Source organism: Pelophylax lessonae, assembly GCF_965119305.1.
Source record: "Pelophylax lessonae genome assembly, chromosome: 4".
In the NCBI taxonomy this organism is placed as follows: domain Eukaryota; kingdom Metazoa; phylum Chordata; class Amphibia; order Anura; family Ranidae; genus Pelophylax; species Pelophylax lessonae.
Window position 1 is genome coordinate 55,003,943 of NC_138771.1, and position 20,599 is coordinate 55,024,541.

The 20,599-nt window shown below is 41.5% G+C and overlaps 1 protein-coding gene across 2 annotated transcripts in view; it reads left to right on the forward strand.

Moving 5' to 3' along the window:
* ARNT2 (aryl hydrocarbon receptor nuclear translocator 2) overlaps positions 1–20,599 on the forward strand; it is a 228,672-nt gene that overhangs the window by 64,571 nt on the left and 143,502 nt on the right. For both annotated transcript variants that reach the window (XM_082253227.1, XM_082253228.1), the window contains 3 exons: positions 53–100; positions 7,725–7,938; positions 14,403–14,616. In XM_082253227.1, the coding sequence (XP_082109353.1) occupies positions 53–100; positions 7,725–7,938; positions 14,403–14,616 (476 nt within the window). The remainder of the gene's footprint in view (positions 1–52; positions 101–7,724; positions 7,939–14,402; positions 14,617–20,599) is intronic.

A 20,599-nucleotide genomic window follows, 5' to 3' on the forward strand; every position in this document is an offset into this window, starting at 1 on the left:
TTTTGCTACCAGCAAAATATTCCGCCACCTCACACATACTTTCTTTCAACAGAATGGAATTTGACGATGAAGACGGAGAGGGACCCAGCAAATTTTCAAGGTCAGTGTCTAGGGTGCTTTTTGCTTGTTTCAGTGGAAGTTCAAAGATTGCAGTTTTTGTAATATTCTGTTCTTCACTTTACAGGTAAAGTTGCAAGTTGCAGGCTCTGAGATGTAAGGTAGGAGATTGCTTCAGATTTTTGGTCCTCATCAGCTCTGCAGGTGTGTCATCCCTGCTGAGAGAGCTGGTTGTTTGTTTCCAGATTGGAAGATGAGAATGACCTACTGGATGGAGACCAGCTGTACAGGTATGGCCAACAACACATGCATGCAGAAAACAATTGAATAATGACAGTCAGTGTAGATTTTAGCTGCATTTGCCTAAGACACTGCTAGAATTTACTAAAACTTTCCAGTGACAACGGGCCTTAAATTTAGTCTGAAGTATCTGATTTTTGTAATATCATCAAACAGTCCTTCCATTTTTCCCTGCTGCACTAGTATTATAAAAGGAAGTAACTAATTGGATACTATGGATGACCAGGACAGTTTTTTTCTGCAAACTGAGGCCCAGTATATCATATAAACATACACATTTCATCTGTGTTTCCTTGAGTTATTGTGTAACAGTATAAAACATGTTTTCAGTAAGAAGCTGTCTTATTGCATTAGTATACTGCATTCTTACATACAAATTCACAGCTTTGCAGATTGAAATATATACCGTCCTGCATCTGGTTACATCAGCATTTTGATTTATATTTACACATACTTAACCCTGCTGTTAATTTTGCTTTTACGTCTGTTTATCTGCAATAATTTATGTGATTTTAAGCAGGGTGGTTCCAAATGGACCGTTAAGCACAGATAAGTGGTTTTGGGGTGTACTGCCCTGACTTGCAATGTGGGAGTTGGATTCCAGGGCTGTCAACTTAGCTTGGTATACCTGGCAACCTCTAACTGTCCTGCCTGCATTCCACTGTCAATCAAACGTATAACTTGCTGATATTCTGCAGGTCTTTCCAAGTCTAGGAAGCAAAAGGAGCCTCCTGACATCCTGAAGGTGGAATATAAGATAACTTCTCTTCCAATCTGGTGGATTCTTAATGTTTAGATTGTCCAGCTGTGTATACACGGTTCCCTTCTACACATTGCAGCAAAGCATCTTCACCCACGCTCATAAGCACCTCGCTGTCAGACCGACAACATCCCTCGGCTTCAGTCATTTGTAGGGCTTAGGTTTGGAAGCAGCTCAGGACAGCACAGCATGTGAAGAGAACACTTTGTATTGATAGACATTCACCTGCTGGCTTGCATGAACTCTGTCAGTAAGACAAATTGCATGCACCAGTATAAACATTTTTTTAATCAGAATTTTTACAAAACCAAACATACAACATGTCCTCCTGCAGTGCTGTCAGATAATAAAGAAGAACAAGAATGTATTGCACAATATTCAAACAAAGTACAGTAAATCAACATTTCACTAAAAAAGCAAAGTGTAATTGCTAAGTATTGGTGATAAAGGCTATAGAATAAAATATTTTTAGACATTGTGTAAGAGAGTGCAGAATTTTAGTATAATATACCATAGGATAAAATCAGTATTTTGTCACTGTTTATGTTCTTTTTGAATTAATTTTATATAGGAGGAACACTCAGTGCACAGTCATGTTCATACAACATTCTGCTGGTCCTTATGATGGAAGACAGGGAGCCTTGTGTGTACTAAGTTGGACGAATGAACTTAGTTTTATGTATTTCTTAAATGTTTAACATACCAAGTAATGACTGTATACAATGGTACAAAATCAGATTTCACCTATCAGCATTCAAATCAAGGAAAGATGATATCTGATATTGCTGTGGTAGCTATGGACTAGTGCAATTGTTAAAATTGTATGCTTTCTTTTTAAATAATCCCTAAAATGTCAGTGTAATTAAAGCCAAAACTTTTTTTTTTTTTTTTTACTGTACATTATGGGACACACAATGAGTATCCAGGTACCTTGGGTTTATGCTGCTGCCTTCAGGAACTTGGACCTTGGCAAAACAAAGCTGTAATGACAGTACAGTATAACCCCTCCCACTCCCAGCATGCCTCTATTTTTTGCAAGTGTCCTAGGGGAACGGACGTCTTCTCTCTCTGAGAGAAAAATAATAAATTTTCTTGATTTTTATATAGATTTTTTTTTCATTTAGCAAGTTTCTTCTGTTAGTATATTCTCTCAACTGAATCACACATGATTTATTAAAGCACAAATAATCTTAATTTGACAACTGACGTCATTGGAGGAGGGGGAGGAGGAGAAAACTCGTCTACCCATCAATTTTCTGGAATTTGGTTATCCTTTACATGCTGGACCTCTTGTCTGTGAGGTCATCTGACTAGGATTCAGTTGAGCAATGGTGTTGCATTGTTTTACAGTACATCAACCATCAGGGTGAAACTAGAAGTCTGTGAGAAGCAAATCCAAACCTAACTTGGGCAGAACTTCATATTTCAGCCCTGACCGTTTAGCACATCCCAGGCGTGGAAAACTGGCTAACGGACTTCCTCAGTCATCAATGTCTGGACTCCAGAAAACAATCTTTTTACCCCAAGCCGTTTCAAGACCTACATTGTAGGTGAGGGGTGCAAGACTTGTACCTCCTAGCTTCCAGGTTTAACAACAAAATGGACAGGTTTCTCTCTAGATCCAGAGATCCTCTAGCTTTTGTAGTGGATGATCTGATGACTCTATTGGATCAGTTCATCCTGATTTATGATCTTTCTTTCCTACTCCATAGGATCGAGGTGAAGGGAATTTTGGTGATTCTCATTGCACCGAATTGGTTCTTGAGGACGTGGTACTCAGACCTCATCTCGCTCCTGGCAGACTCTCTGTGGGCCCTCCCAGATGGTCTAGATATTCTACTCCAAGGATCAGTTTGCTACCCTGCTTCTCAGTTATTGGCTTTAATAGTTTGGCTGTTGAAGAGCAGATCCTAAGGCACAGGGGCTTATTGGATTCAGACGCCCCTATGCTTTTGAGGACTAGGAAATCAACTTCTCACAAACTCTGCTGTCGCTCTTGCAAAGCATATTTCTCTAGGTGCAAGAAAATACAATTCCATCCCATAAAGTTCTCTATGGTATGATTCCTTTTTTTCCCCCAGTCCGGTCTAGATCAGCATTTGACCTTGAGTACCATCAAGGGTCAAACCCTGCTTTTGCAGTTTTTTTTTTTTAAAAGAATGTTTGCCTCTCCTTGTGAATGCCTTTGTATTGGATGTCACTCACATTGTTTCTCCAATACAGTCCCCAGTGACAGTGTGGGATATCAACCTGGTTCTGTTGATCCTGACTACCCTTTGAACCTATCAGAGATACTCTTCTGTCTATCTTTACTCCCAAGGTTGCCTTTCCCTTCACAATAACTTCTGCAAGGCGAGTTTTTGAGTGGACAGCCTAACTTGTAAAGAACCCTTTTTTATGGTATACAAGGACAAGGCTGATTTGAGCCCCAGCGCCTCTTTTGCTTCCAACTTTCTTTCACCCTTACAAGGACATTGTTCTACAATCTACCTGTTCTACCCCTAAACTTCCTAAAGGGATTGTCTACATTGTCTGGAAGGGTTACACACTGTCCAACTACGGTTCCCTTTCGACAGTTCGAATCTCTGATGCTGGCTTCAGTTGTTAGGTTCCTAACGCGGCTCTCTAAGCTCTGTAAAACCACCTCTGCTGACCTGTTGGTTTTTGTGAGCCTGTTAGTCTTTTTCCCTCTTGCCCACCCCTTAGTTGAACTGCTTTGGGTTGTCCCAGTGTACCCCAATATGCAGCCTGTGCTCTGTAATGTACGATTAAGAAAATAGAATTTGATTTATAATAAATCCTTTTCTTGGAATTCATAATGGAACACAGGCCTATTACCTCCACAGCTATTGCTTGCTACCAAATCTAAGGCATTCTGGGAGTGGGTGGGCTTATACCGGGTTGTCTTTACAACTTTATTTTGCCTGTGTTCAATCTCCTGAACGCAGCGGCATAACCCAATGTACCTAAATACTCCATCCTGTGTCCTGTAATGTACTACAAAAAAATAATTTCTCTATCGTTCATTGACGGACGCAGTTCTCTGATCCATATCAGTAGGTTATACTGCTCCCTACAGGAGTAGGACACTAGGCAGAAAAAAAGTTCTGGCACCGCCTATGGGCAGTCCCGAGGGTACACCCTCTCACTTCCTGTATAGGATGTCAGTTGGTTCATGGAGATAGACGCCGGCGTGGTCGTGTGAGAGTGCTCACGGATGGGCCAAGGTCAGTATCAGCTGCTATCTGCCTTTCTTCCTCTCAAGTTGCTGCCAAGAATTATTTGCAGGACCAAGGCGGAAGGGATTCCGGTCATTCTCGTGGCTCCGGACTGGCCTCGCCGAGCTGGTACGCCGTCCTGGTCAGACTAGCCGCCGACGCTTCTTGGAGGCTTCCTCTCAGGGAGGATTTATTGTCTCAGGGCCAATCTTCCATCCAACTTTATGGTCGCTGGCCTTGCCGGCTTGGCTGTTGAAAGCCAGGTGCTGAAGGACAGGGAATTGTCTGCTTCGGTGATTCCCACCCTGCTTAAAGCGTGGGAAGTGACTTATAGGATGCTTTTTCTTCATACGATAAAGTCGTATGTTGCGTGGTGTGAGTCTCTTTGGGTTCCCCCTCCCTCTTACTCGGTGGTCCGGATCTTGGCTCCCTTCAACGATGATTTGCTCACAAGTTGACCTTGAGTACTGTCAAGGGTCAGGTTTCGGCTTTGGCAATTTTCTTCCAAAGGCCGTTGGCCGCCCGTTCCCTGGTATGTAACTTCTTCCAGGGAGTGCGACACTTGGTACTTCCTGTGCAACCTCCGTCACCAACTGGGGCCCTTGATTTGGTGCAGTCGGTTCTTCCAGAACCTCCTTTTGCAAGTATTTGAGGGTATCCCCAGCCTACCTTTTACAGAAGGTGGCCTTCTGGTTGCTGTCACTCTGTGTGCAGGGTGTCGGCACTGGTAACATTGTCCTGTCGTTCTCCCTATATGTTGGTTCATGGAGACAAGTGGTACTTCATCTGGATCCGTCCTTTCCTCCGAGGGGGGTTTCTAGTGTTCACTTGAACGAGGACATTGTATTACCATCTTGTGTCCTAAGCCCTTACATCCTGCGGAATGCACATTGCATACTCTGGATAGAGTTCGGGCACTCAAGGTGTATTTGGCGACTGCTGAGTCTTTTCGTAAGTCAGGCTCGTTCTCTGTACTTACGGATGGCCCATGAACAGGACTTCCTTGGGCTGCTGCGACTGTTTCCTGATGGCTTAGACAGCTGGTGGTGCAGGCTTATTCGATCAAGGGTCAGGTCCTACCTTTCCCGGTTTTGGTGCGTTCTACTCGGGCGCCTAGTTATTCCTGGGCTTTTTCGCCATACAGGCATCTATGCTCCAGGTTGCAAGACAGCTACCTGGTAGTCTGTTCACACCTTTACCAAATTTTATAAGGTGGATGTGCTGGCATCTGCAGCTGCCTCTTTTGGCCGCAAAGTTTTTGCTGGCTGCTGTATGGAGAGCAGGGTGTTTACTGTTTGTTTCAGGTGGGCCTCATCTTTTGTTCTGATGAGTCCTCTGTTGCCGGGTTGGCTATGTTTAGTCTTGGGGACCTGTTCTTTTCTGCTGTTACCACCTTTTATGGCACTGCTTTGGGCTGTCCCTACTGATATGGATCAGAGAACTGCGTCTGTCAATGAACAATAGAGAAAACTGGATTTTTGACTTACCATAAAATCCTTTTCTCTTAAGTTCATTGACGGAAGCAGTACCCGCTCCTCTATATTGAGTTGGGTTGGTGTTACTTTCTGACACTGCTTTGATACAAAACTGACATCCTATGCAGGAAGTGAGAGTATGTACCCTCCGGGACTGCCCATAGGCGTAGCCAGAACTTTTTTCTGCCTAGGGTCCTACTCCTGTAGGGGGCAGTATACCCTACTGATATGGATCAGAGAACTGCGTCCATCATTGAATTTAGGAGAAAAGGCTTTTACGGTAAGTCAAAAATCCAGTTTTTGTTAACTTTAGTAAATAAACCCCCAAATCTACAGATTTTTTTTACTGGTAGATACTAAGGGTGAGCTAAGGTTCCTGCCAAACCCATTTCCAGCAAAGCCTATGGGAACCTGTCATATGACAGCAGGCCACTGCCCCAATCAGCTACGGCCATGTAATTCCCCACAGTCACATGTAACAATGGGACAATGAGGCTGGTGACATCATTAACCTAATATGGACACATGTACAATGTCATGGTCAATGATGTCCCCAGCATCCCCATCCCTTTGTTGCATGCGTTACAGGGCAGGGAATTAGCCTTGCTTATCCTTACTAGCTACTTAGTGATGGCAGTATGAATTTTGACAACGTAAGATTGTGTGTACTAGTGTAAACATTTGGCATCAGTTTTAAAAGTAAATACAATTTCTGCATTGTGTCAGACTTTTATACTGCAATGTGATCTTACCTGAAATGACAGAATAATTTTGAAGACTATAGGAAAAGAATATGGACATTTTGCCTATTGCAATCAATCAGATTCAACCTGTCATTTAAGTTGGAAACAGCAAGATAAAATATGATTGGTTGCTGTAGGAACTGTTCCAATTACTGTTCTCCAGTGTTTGTACATCAGGGCCACTGGTCTGCTGTTCAAAGTAGAGCACTGGTGTTGCTTTGTTCATTTGCCTTAGACAGCATTTATGCTTAATATTAGGAATCAGGGGGTGAGAAGTCAAGTTGCATATATGTCTCAAGCTTAAGTTGTGATGCACTCACTGTGTAAGTACTACTATGAACCATTTTTGTATATTTAATCGTGACCATTCACAATTCTCTGAATTCTGTTTGTTAGCACTGAGCGGTAAGTGAGTTTGTGCATGACCCTAATGTAGACCAGGGCACCCAAACACATACTGTGACCTGCTGATATGTACAGCACATGATATGCCTCATTTACGGAGTCTTCACCAGTGTTTTTTCAGCTCCTGACCAAAACACATACATTCATTTATGACTCAATAGGAAATTAAAAGTAAAGATGCTTCTAATGGCTTTTCTTGGTGGCTCTATTACCTGGGAACCATTGCCATTTTTTTCAATAAACAGCTCATAAATTTAATAGCAATTACATAAATGCCTTTTGCAGCCAGTGTTACCTTACGTTCTTTTCATTGCATTGGCCTGCAACCCTCCCGTAAGTAAAGGGATTAAAAAAATCCCGGAACAGTGACTGTGCATTGACCTTGAATGTTCCAGCAAAGTTACGAGTGAACCTTGATTTAAACCCATCTGTATATTTACTGCTGAAGTGTCCTGCTGTTTAATACACTTGAGACTCAGCAGTAAATTCATTAAAACAAACATTTGAAAAGAATCCCAAAAAGAAACTGCTAATCGGACTCTGGAATGTTTTATGAACAAGCACAAGTCCAGCAGGTTGCTAGCAAGATCCAAGTGAAATGGAAACAAAAATGGAAGCTGAACAGACACTGATAAAGACGTTTGTGTACTTATTTCCTGCCCACGTGTGTTCGTTGGGTTGCGGGGACCGTGTCCCTGGACGGCTCTGCTTGGTGCTGATTCTTATACTCTTCCGTTTTTTTCTCCTGCTCTGATTCTGCTTTCAGAGAGAATCACAGTGAAATTGAAAGACGTCGGAGGAATAAGATGACACAGTACATCACAGAGCTGTCCGACATGGTTCCCACCTGCAGTGCCCTCGCACGCAAACCTGACAAGCTCACCATCCTGCGCATGGCTGTGTCCCATATGAAATCCATGAGAGGGACAGGAAATAAATCAACAGACGGAGCTTATAAACCCTCCTTCCTGACAGAACAGGTGCTGATGCTCTGCAAAATCTCCTAATTATGTACGCTTACAAGGCATAATTAAGCTGGCTATAGACTACCTGAATTTCAACAGAAAACCATCCATTACTAGCCATTATTGTCTTAAGCTCAACTCCATCGAAAACTTTTTTCTTAGTGTTATATAGAATAGGTTAAGGTTTTTTTTTATTGCTGTCTCTGACCCCTTTGGGGAGATTTCCCCGTATTTTCTGTTTTGGCAACACCCATTGGGTGCCCATGTGTGACAGTTTGTTACTGAAACTAAGCGGAAAACTCTTTGTCCGGGACTCAGAGACAGAAATAAAATCTTATTGGAGTACCAAAACTAAAGAAAAATGTCTAGAGTTGGGCTTTCTGGTATGATTTAAATTATGATGGATAGCCAGTACCTCAGTGCATTAAACATTTACAGCATTGGTTAGATCCTTTCCTGTACGCTAGACCATTACTGTGTATCTTTACACATCACTGAGAAACAGGTTATCAAACTGACATTTAAATTCATAGAAATCAAGGTAGTTAATTAGAAATTTATTTTATCATTTTAGAATTTCTGTAATGATTTTTTTTTTTTTTTACAAACAACACAGATATTTTATGATTATTACTTTATATTAGACACTGGATAAAAGTACAGTTAAAGTGGAATTACAGCCTAACACTAAATATGCTTAAAAATGTTTCAACCACCTCCTGCTACCTATCCTGCCTAACCTGTGTAAAAAAGATCTTTATACCTATTTTTAGTATGCTCTGATCTGGTCATGTGATCCTGAAACACCAGCGCCCCTGTACTAGTGGGCAGCAGCTGCAGTGGAGAAGAGGGAGCACTGACAACTCCTTGGACATGGGAGCCTATGCATGAAATCACCACTCCTGGAATTCCCAGTTATTTAGTGCTCCCGCTTCTCCCCTTCCACCGCTCATTGATACAGGGAATCATATGACCAGGCCAGAATGGACTAAAAATAGCTAGGTATACAGATTTTATTTTACACAGGTTTGGCAGGTTAGGTAACAGGAGGAAGGGGTGGAAACTGTTTTAAGCATAGTAAGTGTTAAGCAGGAATTCCACGTTTTTTTATAGGTGTCTAACATAAACCTTATGATTGTAACATTAGGCATGTAGCAGTAGGCACATAAAGTGTTGTGAAAAAGTATTTGCCCCCTTTCCTGATTTTTTTTTTTTTTTGCATATTTGTCACACTTAAATGATTCAGATAATCAAACACATTTTAATATTACACAAAGATAACCTGAGGAAATAGAAAATAGAAAAGGAAAAAATCTGTCCAAACCTGCCAGACCCCTATGTGAAAAAGTAATTTTCCCTCTTGCTAAATCATGAATGAACTGTGATTAGCAACAGTTTTTGGTAGTTAAATTTCATTTGCCTCATTCAGGCCTGTTTACTACCAGACCTGTTGAATCAAGAAATGACTTAAAGGGGTTGCAAACCCTCTTTTTTTAAAATAAAAATAACATGCATGCCTATAGTAACCTGCTCTGTGCAATTGCTTTGCACAGAGCAGACCCGGTCCTCACTCCTCTTTATCGGGTGCTCCCACAGAAAGCAACTTTCCTTGAGGGCACCTGTGCGGGCTCACTCCTGAGTCCCACTGCTGCATCCATTGACACAGACAGCGGGACCCGGGCACACCTCCCGCTCCCATGTCACTTGATTTGATTGACAGCAGCAGGGGTCAATGGCTTGTGCACATGGCTGGGTCGGATCAGGCTCAGGTAGGTCTGGGGGGGGGGGGGGAGCTACAGCACAAAAGGTTTTCCACCTAAATGCACATAATGCATCGAGATGAAAAACCTTAAGGCTTTAGAACCACTTTAAACAGATCTCAAAAAGCAACACATCCTGCCGTGATGTAAATAAATTCAAGAACAGATCAGAAACAAAGTATTTGATATGTATCAGTCTGGAAAGGGTTGCAACGTCATTTCTAAGGCTTTATGACTCCAGCAAACCACAGTGAGAGCCATTATACACAAATAGAGAAAACTTAGAACAATAGTGAACCTTCCCTGGAGTGGCCGGCCGACAACAAAAAGTACACCAAGAGCACAACGACGACTCATCCAGGAGGTCATAAAAGAACCCAGAACAACATCTAAAGAACTGCAGGCCTCACTTGCTTCAGTTAAGGTCAGTGTTCACGATTCAACAATAAGAAAGATACTATACAAAAATGGCATCCATAATAGGGAGTTCCAACGCCAAAGCCACTGCTGACCAAAAAGAACACAAAGACTTGTTTCACATTTGCTAAAAAACATTTTGATTATTCCCAAGACTTTTGGGCAAATGTTGTTTGGACTAATGAGACAAAAACTTTTTGGAAGGTGTGTGTCCCCTTACATCTGGTGTAAATCTAACAGTATTTCATAAAAATAATATCATATCAGCAGTTAAAAATGGTGGTGGTAGTATGATGGTCTGGGGCTGCTTTGCTTATTCAGGACCTGGACAAATTGCCATGATTGATGGAACCATGAATTCTGCGCTCTACCAGAAATTCCTGAAGGAGAATGTCCGGCCATCAGTTCGTGACATCAAGCTCAAGTGCAGGACAATGATCCGAAACACACCAGCAAGTCCACCTCTGAATGGCTCAATAAAAATAAAATTAAAGGAATTGTAAAGTCTGAATGTTTTTGACCTTAAGATTTTTTACCTTACTGCATAGAATGTATTCTTTGCTGCAGTGTCCCCCCAGACCCCCCCCCCCAACTTTTTCTTACCTGAGCCCATTTGTTCCAGTGCCATGCACAAGCCCAGCAGCTCCAGCCACTGGCTCTCATCTCATTGGACGGATTGATAGTAACAGGAGTCATTGGCTCCCGCTGCTGTCAATCAAATCTAGTGACGTGGGGGGCGGGGCCGAGTCCCGCTGTCTGTGTCAATAGATGCAGCAGCAGGAGTCGGGAACACGCCTGCTCGTGTGCCCCAGGGAAAGCGGCTTTCCGTGGAGGCACCTGATGAAAAGGAGGAGCCAGGAGTGCCCACGGGGCACCCCAGAAGAGGGGGATTGGGGCCGCTCTGTGCAAAAACCTTGCACAGCGCAGGTAGGCAAAACATGTTTGTTATTTTTATTTAAAAAAAAAACCTTTACAACCCCTTTAAGGTTTTGGAGCAGCCTAGTCAAAGTTCGGACTAAGGCCCCTTTCACACTTATGCGACTTGATTTTACCGTGATTTTGACACGCGATTTTGAAAGCAATGGCTATGGCTATGGCTCAAAACGCAATCAAATCATGGCAAAGTAGTGCAGGAACTACTTTGAAGTCGGTGCGACTTCAAAACGCACTGATATGAATGGGGCTCGTTGAAAATAATGGAAAACGACTTGTCATGCGATTTTGCGGTCCAAAATCGCAGGACAAGTCGCACTAGTGTGAAAGGGGCCTTAAAGTGATTGTAAACCTTTATTTTTTAAACAAATAAAAATAGCACACAGCAGCCCCGATCCTCTTCCTCTGGGGGTCCCCGCTGGTGCTCCTGGCTCCTCCTCTTAATCGGGTGTGCCCATGGAAAGCCGCTTTCCATGGGGACATCGTTGCAGGCTTGCTTCTGAGTCCTGCTGCTGCGTCCATTGACACAGACAGCGGGACTCAGCCCCCCCCCCCCCCCCTGCGCGTCACAACTTTTTATTGACAGCAGCGGGAGCCAATGGCTCCTGCTGCTCTCAGTCTTTCCAATGAGGTGAGGGAAAGCATCTGAAGCTCGTGCACATGGCTGGATCGGATCGGGCTCAGGTAGGAAAAAGAGGTGGTTTGGGAGGAGCTGCAGCACAGAAGGTTTTTCACTTTAATGCACAGAATGCATTAAGGTGAAAAACTTTAAGGCTTTACAACCACTTTAAATCCAATTGAGATGCTGTGGCATCACCTTAACCAGACCGTTCATGCTGGAAGACCCTCCAATGTGGCTGATTAAAACAATTATGCACAGAAGAGTGGGCCAAAATTCCCCCACAGTGATGTGAAAGACTCATTGCCAGTTATCACAAATGCTTAATTGCAGTTATTGCTGCCAAGGGTGGCACAACCGGTTACTAGGTTTAGGGGCAGTTACTTTTTTACAAGGCAGGTTATCTTTGTGTAAAACAACACTTGTTTGATGATCAGAATAATTTAAGTATGACAAATATAAAAAAATAAAAATAAATCAGGAAGGGGGCAAATACTTGTTCACAGCACTGTATGTACTTATATACATTATATACATATTTATATTTGTACAATATATGTGCTTGGAGTATTTTTTAAAGAAATCTGTATTGCAAACCAGGCTGCCTTTTCTGAGCTTCTGAAAATTTTAGTTGTCTGGAGTTGCCTGACTTCAAAAGGAGATTGGCAATGGCAGCTTACAAGTTTCCCAGTGCAGAATTCCTTTAAAGTGAATTTGTTCTGAAGCAAAATGCCTAAGCAAGACGCCTGAAATGGCAGCTGTCATTCTACAGACCCTGGGTTGGATACTAGCTCAAAGGCAGTGATACTATTTGCAGTGAAGCTGAACAGGTTCACCATCGCTGCCTCTGAGTTAGTGTGTTGTCTGAGAGGATAGCAGCTTCCATCTGAGGCTTCTCGCACAGGTCTTTTGGCTCATGACAAGGATGCTTTTATTTATCCATCCAGTATACAACCATTTAAATAAAAGAAAATGGATATGTGAAATTTACTGTAAATATTTTAGCCAGGTGATTGGTATTTTCAGCTGTCTTTAGCTGTACTTGTCTGCACATAAGTGCATTTTTGTAACATGCTGTAAAATGTACATTACCAAACCGCACGTTAATGCATGGTACTAAGTGATGTAGCTGTGCCCTTAGTTTTGAGTGGCAACCTAAAACACATCCAAGAGTAGAAGAAATCCAATTATTGAGACCGCACTCATGATATTGTAATGAAATCAAAAGTTTCTTTATTCCTCATAAATAAAGTAGACAGACAGTGTGCAAACAGACGTGTCAGGTTGACGCGTTTCACAATGCTGTAGGTCGCTTACTCATAACCACACGGTTGGTGTGGTTATGAGTAAGCGACCTACAGCGTTGTGAAACGCGTCAACCTGACACGTCTGTTTGCACACTGTCTGTCTACTTTATTTATGAGGAATAAAGAAACTTTTGATTTCATTACAATATCCTGAGTGCGGTCTCAAAAATTGGATTTCTTCTACTCTTGGATGACGGATCTGACCTGCACCGGGTTTTGAACGTACACCTGAGCGGCTTTCCCTCCCTTCATTGCCTCAACCTAAAACACATACCAAGCATGCCGCAATGTAAATTAGTTTCTGCGTAAATGTAAACCAGCTGTGCATTGTGGTGCAATGCATTATAGAAAAAAAATGGTGCAGCTGTGTTACAGCTTGCATAGAATTGCATTGGCAGCCTATTCGGAATAAATGGGCATAGTGTACACAGTGTAAAGCACATTAATGCACAACATAGAGCACATTAACATACAGTATGTATCTATGCACCGCAACAAAGTGATTCCACACTAAATGATTGATTAGAGTTTAATTGTGATGAAAAAGAAAGTAGATAATACATGATTTGAACAATCTAGTTTAGCTTAAAGAGTAACTCCACTTTTGGTGAGAAAAAAACATTCCCCTTTGGGTGATCTATGCACATTGCATGGAGTTTAACAACTTTTTGTTGCAGATTTCTACCTTTTGTTATCCTGAAGAAATAGCTTTTTTTGTTTGTGTCCATGTGCAGAGTAAATTTATATGGGAGTGATTTTAAAAAATGTCACTCAGCTGCTGCACCTGCAGGGCTCTAAGCTCTGTGTACCTTTAGATGTTATTACCCTTTGGGAGTATCTCACCAAAATGACATTTTTGTTGCAGGGGATGCCAAATATCTTAGTGCAGACTCCTAGAAAAATCAGTAAGCCAATCACACAAGCTGAAATGACATTTTCAGGGGGTGTTCTGCACACCATCTGTGTACAGAACGTCTCCAAGTAGACATATTGCATTTTACAGGAATGTACAGCACTGCAGATTGAAATGGTAAGGTAATTTTTAAACACATTCAATTACAATATGACTTGATTCACAGTTGTAAATGCTATATTATTTTTCTTATTATGATATTTTCATTTTTTTTTTTTTTTTGCTATTTTTTTTCCCCACGAAAGTAGAGGGACCTTTTACTAAAATGCTTTATAGAAAATCCTATCCTACAGTCTAACCCAGGGGTCTTCAAACTATGGCCCTCCAGTTGTTCAGGAACTACAATTCCCATCATGCCTAGTCATATCTGTGAATATCAGAGTTTTACAATGCCTCATGGGATGTGTAGTTCTGCAATAGCTGGAGGGCCGTAGTTTGAGGATCCCTGGTCTAACCAGTAGCCTGGTTAAATTATGTCTCTTATAACGATGGTTCATGAACCCCTCACATCTTGTTTCTCTCTTCATCAGGAGCTAAAGCATCTAATACTGGAAGCTGCTGATGGATTCCTGTTTGTAGTGGCAGCAGAGACTGGAAGAGTCATCTATGTGTCAGACTCGGTCACTCCTGTACTCAACCAGCCTCAGTCAGAATGGTTTGGGAGTACTTTGTATGAGCAGACACACCCCGATGACATTGAGAAGCTTAGAGAACAACTGTGCACATCGGAGAACTCCATGACAGGTTGGTGCTAATGGTGGAGGAAATTGACGTAGACCAAAAAAAACATTTTTATTTGAATTATAATTTGTTTGCCCTGAACTCTGGCACTGGTATCTCAGGATTAGTATTGCTTCATTTTGTAGATGTGGCAGAAGACAAGTCCTGAAAACTGCTATTCCCTCATTTATAAAAATATCTGATAAAACTGTCATAACAAGTTCTGTCTTTCACTGCAAGTTACACATTGAAAGGAGTAAGCTGATTGCTTTTCCTGGAAGTTTCCCAGATAGAAATGTTACATTTTTTTCAGCTTTACTTCATAGGATTGCACAGGCCCACCACAATGTTCAATGCAATTATTAGCAATATTAAAACAATAGAGTATATTGGCAATGACTTTTTATTTAGGGTAAAATAAACACAAAAATCTTAACACGATAATACCCTTAACTCATTAAACAAAAAAAAGGCACAACTCAAGCCCCCAATAACTTCAAGCCTAAAAAACATATTGTCACCTTGTTGGTGATTTAACCTCCAGTAAAGTAGTGCCTGTATATAGATGTAAGGAGGTGGGGGCAGGAAACTGTCCCAATCCAATGCTTCCAAGTGACGATGAGGCAGGAAAAGTCCCTGGCACCAGACCATTGGGTGTCCAGTCATCACCCTAGAATTCGCAAGCTTGCCTTGGTTCTTCCTTAGAGACAGCAAGCCTCTGGAAAGGTATTATAAAGAAAATCATGTCTTTGTGACTGAGGGTGTTGCTGCCATCATCCCTCTTTTTGTACATAATTTGCAAATTTACACCTCTAAGTCGAGATATTTTAGGGCAACCATAGAAGTACTTAGGTTAAGTTAAAATTTAACATTTTTCCTATGTTAAAAAAATGAAAAAGTATCTTTCCATAAAATTTATCATAATCATTCAAAACATGTACAGACCATAAAAACAATGTAGATTGGTGAGTTCTCATAGCTATATAACTATCAATTCTCATTTAAGCATAGTGGTATTCCCAATCACTGGTTTTCAAAACCACACAATTATTGGACACTGACTGCAAGGTTTGTTCAGCCAATTGGTATCCAACAAGCTTTTTCAGAATAATCTCTTCTTTAGGGATATATTACCACTCTGTCAAATACAAAAATGGATTTACAACCATGTCAATAGTCTGTACGTGTTTTGAATGATTTTGATATATGTTATAGAAAGATACTTTTTCATTGTTTAATTTAGAAATCATTTGTAAGTACTTCGATGGTTGCCTTAAAAAAATCCCATCTAAAGTGGGGTACACACTAGTAGAAAGTATGCCGAAAATTCCCATCCGCGGTAAAATCGTACGATTTTCGGCTAGTGTGTACACAACTTTCAGCAGCCGATGCCGACATTTTCAACGAAAAAATACGGAGGGACAAACACCAAAATTTTTATCGTCCATCCCCAGATGACCAATTTTCGTTTAATGTGTATGCAGTGCGTCCGTGAAAAATCAGATACGAAAAACCGCGCATGATCTGAAGTTGCTGACAACCCGGAAGTCTGGTAACAAATGTCCAAAAAAAAAAAAAAATCGGATGAGAAATTTTGTGAACATTTATGCACTGTCAACTAAAAACGGTAATGAACGCTGAGCAAGAGAGAGAAAAATCGGAGGATTAAGAGGTTTAAATTTGCACATTACTGCCTCTGGAAAGGTTGGCCATAGATAGATAGTCATCAGCCAGCAGACTGATAAAAAAACTGACTAGATTCCCCCATACATACAAGCAGGGTGCATAGAGAAATCCTCCCTGCTGTGCTATTGTATTCTGACATTCTGCTGTGAGAATACACAGACCAGTGCTGCAGCCTCTGATCGAATAAAAATTTTCCAATAGTCCCATTCGACAGAAGTTGATCCTCAGATTGACTTCTGTCGAGCAGTAACGGCCATAGATGAGTCAAATTTCAGCTGGTCTCTGCTAAACTGGTTGAATTTCAATCTATCTATGGCCAGCTTAAGACCTATTTTCAGTAACAGCCTTCTGCGCTGAAAAATACAACTCATATTTTTGAGTTGTGAGGAGCCTATCTGTCCCATGAAGCCACTACTGTGAACCTTCCATTATAGCGACTGCCACACACTCATAATTCTAAAAAGTATCATTTTAAATGCCCCTCCACTTTTTAAATGTTAAATCCTTCTTTTAAGCAACATAGAGGAATCCCTATCTCCGTTACCATGTTTGCAGTGGTCGGGACTTGCAGTCTCCCATTCTACTTGCAGCACTAATGGAAGTTTAAAGAGTATCAGCAGTTCAGACATAATGGATGAGGGAGGTTAGACTACTACATTTTCCCGGAGGCTTCTAAAGAAGGGCTCATACTTATAAAGTGGAAATCCCTATTCAAATAAAAAGAAAAACAAAGTAATAATGCTGCTTTAGAAAAGGCAATAAAATTATAGTATGTCTGTTCTTAAAACCATTTCCTCTAGTGAGGTTCTTCAAGACTTCATGTCAAACACACCTCTAGTGAAACAAGACTCTGGCCACAGTAATAGGAATGTACTTCCTCAGTGGTTTCCAGCCTTTTAAAAAACATGTTAAACATTTATATGTGGCTACAGATCAACTTTCAAACTGTGACTTTGGTGAATCGGAAAGCAAATTGCTATGGATTTACAAGTATATTGGTGTATTAGTATATACAGTATATTTTATGCACAGCTAGCATGTTTAAAAAATATCTGTCGAATAAATAAAGATTTTAAAGGAGAAGAATGGGTTTAAAAATAAAAACCCTTATACTCACCTCTATGCTGCAGCATTGGTGTGATGCTGCCGCTGTCCCCCGCTGACTTTTAAATGGTTGATGGTTCAAATCTTGGCCAGGTTAGTAGGGACCGGCCGAGATTCAAACCATGTATGGGCAGGCTGAACATACCCAAGTTGATTGATCAACTTGGGTACAACTAGCCTGTCAGATTTTGAATGCGATTATTGCTAGCGGGTGCTATAGCTGCTGACAATAATCACTGTGTTCTCCCAGCAAGGGCAGCTCCCCCCACGGAAGAACACAATGGCCCTGTAAGAGGGATTCCCCCATCTACACTGACTGTGTTGATGGGCTAATTGAGTGTTTTTATTTCCTGCAATCCGTTGTTGCAGGAAAGAAAATTGCTCCATCTATGTCTGGCTTCAGACAGAGAACTGAGCATTCACATGACCGCTGATCAATCAGTTCTCGGTCTTCTCAGAGTGAAGAGAGGTGACTGTCAGCCACTGTTTTCCGCTTTACCCCTGCAGCACTCACTGGAGCACATTTGGGTGGGTGCAGCTGGCTGACAATATGGTTGGGATCCTTCCAGAGCCTGGAGCAGCTATGTGACGTCAGCTGGTAGCGGGCTTTAGCCCCCTATAAGACGAGTCTGGGTCACAGGAGTGCAAAAGTAGGTACACTTCTGTGACCCACAAGAGAAGTATGGCCAAAAAAGCTTTTGCTACAAGTCTCTTATAAAGCTGAACTCTAGGTACACAGATGGAATGCATACTATATATAGGAGGTTTGACAATTTAATTCCAGGAAGGGACTGTAAAAAAAAAAAACTTACCTATACACTAGGGGCTGTTGTCACCTTCAAATGAGTCCCCTTGTGAAGCGACACACTTTTCTAGACAACTGTGTCATTGCTGGAAGCATTCTTGGAATTCGTTTTCCAGACGGCTGAGCAGTATCTTTATCGTGGTGCGCTGGATATCTGGAATGTCATAAAATCTCTGTCCTTTTCAGGCATTTTTTAGTTTTGGAAACAGCCAAAAGTCACAGGGGATTCAGGGGAATAACATTGTTGGTCAAGTTTCGGAATGGATTTCTGGGCCAGGAACTCAAACACTTAACGCATCCTGTGCAAGAGCATTGTCGTAGTGGACAATCCACTTGTAAGGCCAGAGTCCTGTTTTTTTCCTTCAAACAGATTCTCTGTCCACATTTGCATCTGTCCTTTGTGTTTTTGACTGCCCACTTCTTGCGTCATCGTGGACAACTTCCCTCCCCACCTTAAACCGTCTATGCCATTCAAAAACACTTGATTTCTTCATGGAAAGTTCACCATAAACCTGTTATAACAGAAGCACTTTTGCCAATTTTAACACAAAATTTGATGTTAATCTGCTGCTCCAGATTCTGTCACTCATCTTCTGTAAGAAGGGTTTCTCTGTGTTCAAAGGGTTGGCAAAGGCTGTAAAAGTGTTAGCTGGAGCTCTGCTTTAAGGCCCGTACACACGATAAGAAAATCTGAAGGGTAATTTCGTCCGACGACAGATCTGCCGATTTTCGGATTGTTAGTATGGTGCTTTCGACAGCCGACTTCGACTTTTCGGCCGAAAAAAAACGTGATGTGCAGGCTATATAATTTTTATTGTCCGTCAACACAACGTCCGATTTTCGTCTCATTAGTACAGTTTTCGACAGAAAGAAATCTTAAGAGCAAGACTAGGCATGCTCAGAGACGAAAGAACACATACAACGAAATCCAACACATGACATCACTTCTGAAGTAGAATTCTGTCGTACGGGAAAATTCATATGAAAATAACCTCTTCACTTTCCACATCAGACTAGCATGCCACAAAAAACGGACGACAGATCATTCGATAATCTGATCGTGTGTACGGGCCTTTAATCTGTCAAACTGGCCATACATGGATCGAAATTCAGCCAGTTCAGTAGGGACCGTCCAAAATTCGATCCATGTATTGGCAGGCTGGTTGTACAGAAATCGATTGGGTTTTTCCAAATCTGTGACGTTTCCAATGTCAGAATACAATAACTCAGCAGGAAGGACTCCCCCATCCACATTGATTGTATTGCTGGGGATATTGGGTAATTTTTTCGTTCAATCCACAGGTTGAACTATAAAAATGACTAATGTATGGGCTGCCTTAGCCAAGTCCATCTAAAACTACCCTCTTTGGATTGATAACGCTGCTGTCCCCCGTTGCTCCTCTATCGAGAGTGAAGACACCCTAAGATAGGAAGTGTGTTACTTGCCAGATTACAAGGTGAAAATAAAGAAAAAAAGCCCATATTTAGGGCTTGTTCAGACTAGCCGTTGAGGGGTGGTAAAGCCCTGAGATTGAGCTGCGCTTTTACAAAAACTGAATAAAAAGCAGCACTGCTACTGGGCGAGATCACCTTTGGAGTGTTTGATCTCGGTTTGTACTACTGCTACCCGATTTCATGCTATCCTTTTTACCGTTCTGTTTAGCCACACCATTTATATTCATATGTTATCCATGCAAGAAACTTTTCTCTAGCACTCCTGCATGGGTAGCGCATGTTTCTCTCTTTTTTGGGTTTTGTTTAACTTTTGAGTTTTTTCTGTAAAGCAAAAACCTCAATAAATATATTTTCAAAAAATAAACAGCACTGCACACATGCTTCTGCCAGATATACTGGCCAGTTCAACTCAGACAACTCAGTGAAGTGAATGGAGCTGCTCTGCAAGCGTGTGCAATGCACACAGTTGCAGCATGCCGGTTTAGAATACAACGCCTCCTCCCCACCTGTCAAATGCTTTCTAAAGTGAAAACTGAATGTGGATCATTCTTTAGAGATCACAGCAAATGTGAACGAACTTTTAATTTCCAATATTTTTTATTAAGGTTTCATGAAAAAGTAAACAAAACTTACAACAGTGCAAAGTGTGCCCATAGGGCTCAGTCATACATGGCAAAAATAGCATAGCAGCCTCAAAACATGAATTAGAGAAATTCAAATATAAACATCGCAGGGAGTGAACGAACTTTTAATGGATACATTTACCTTTTGTAGCATGTTGCACATTACACCGATATTTAGGGTATATTATTATTATTATTATACAGGATTTATATAGCGCCTACAGTTTGCGCAGCGCTTTACAATGTGAGGGAAGACAATACAGTTACAATACAATTCAAAACAGGAGGAACTAGAGGGCCCTGCTCGTTAGAGCTTACAATCTAGAAGGGAGGG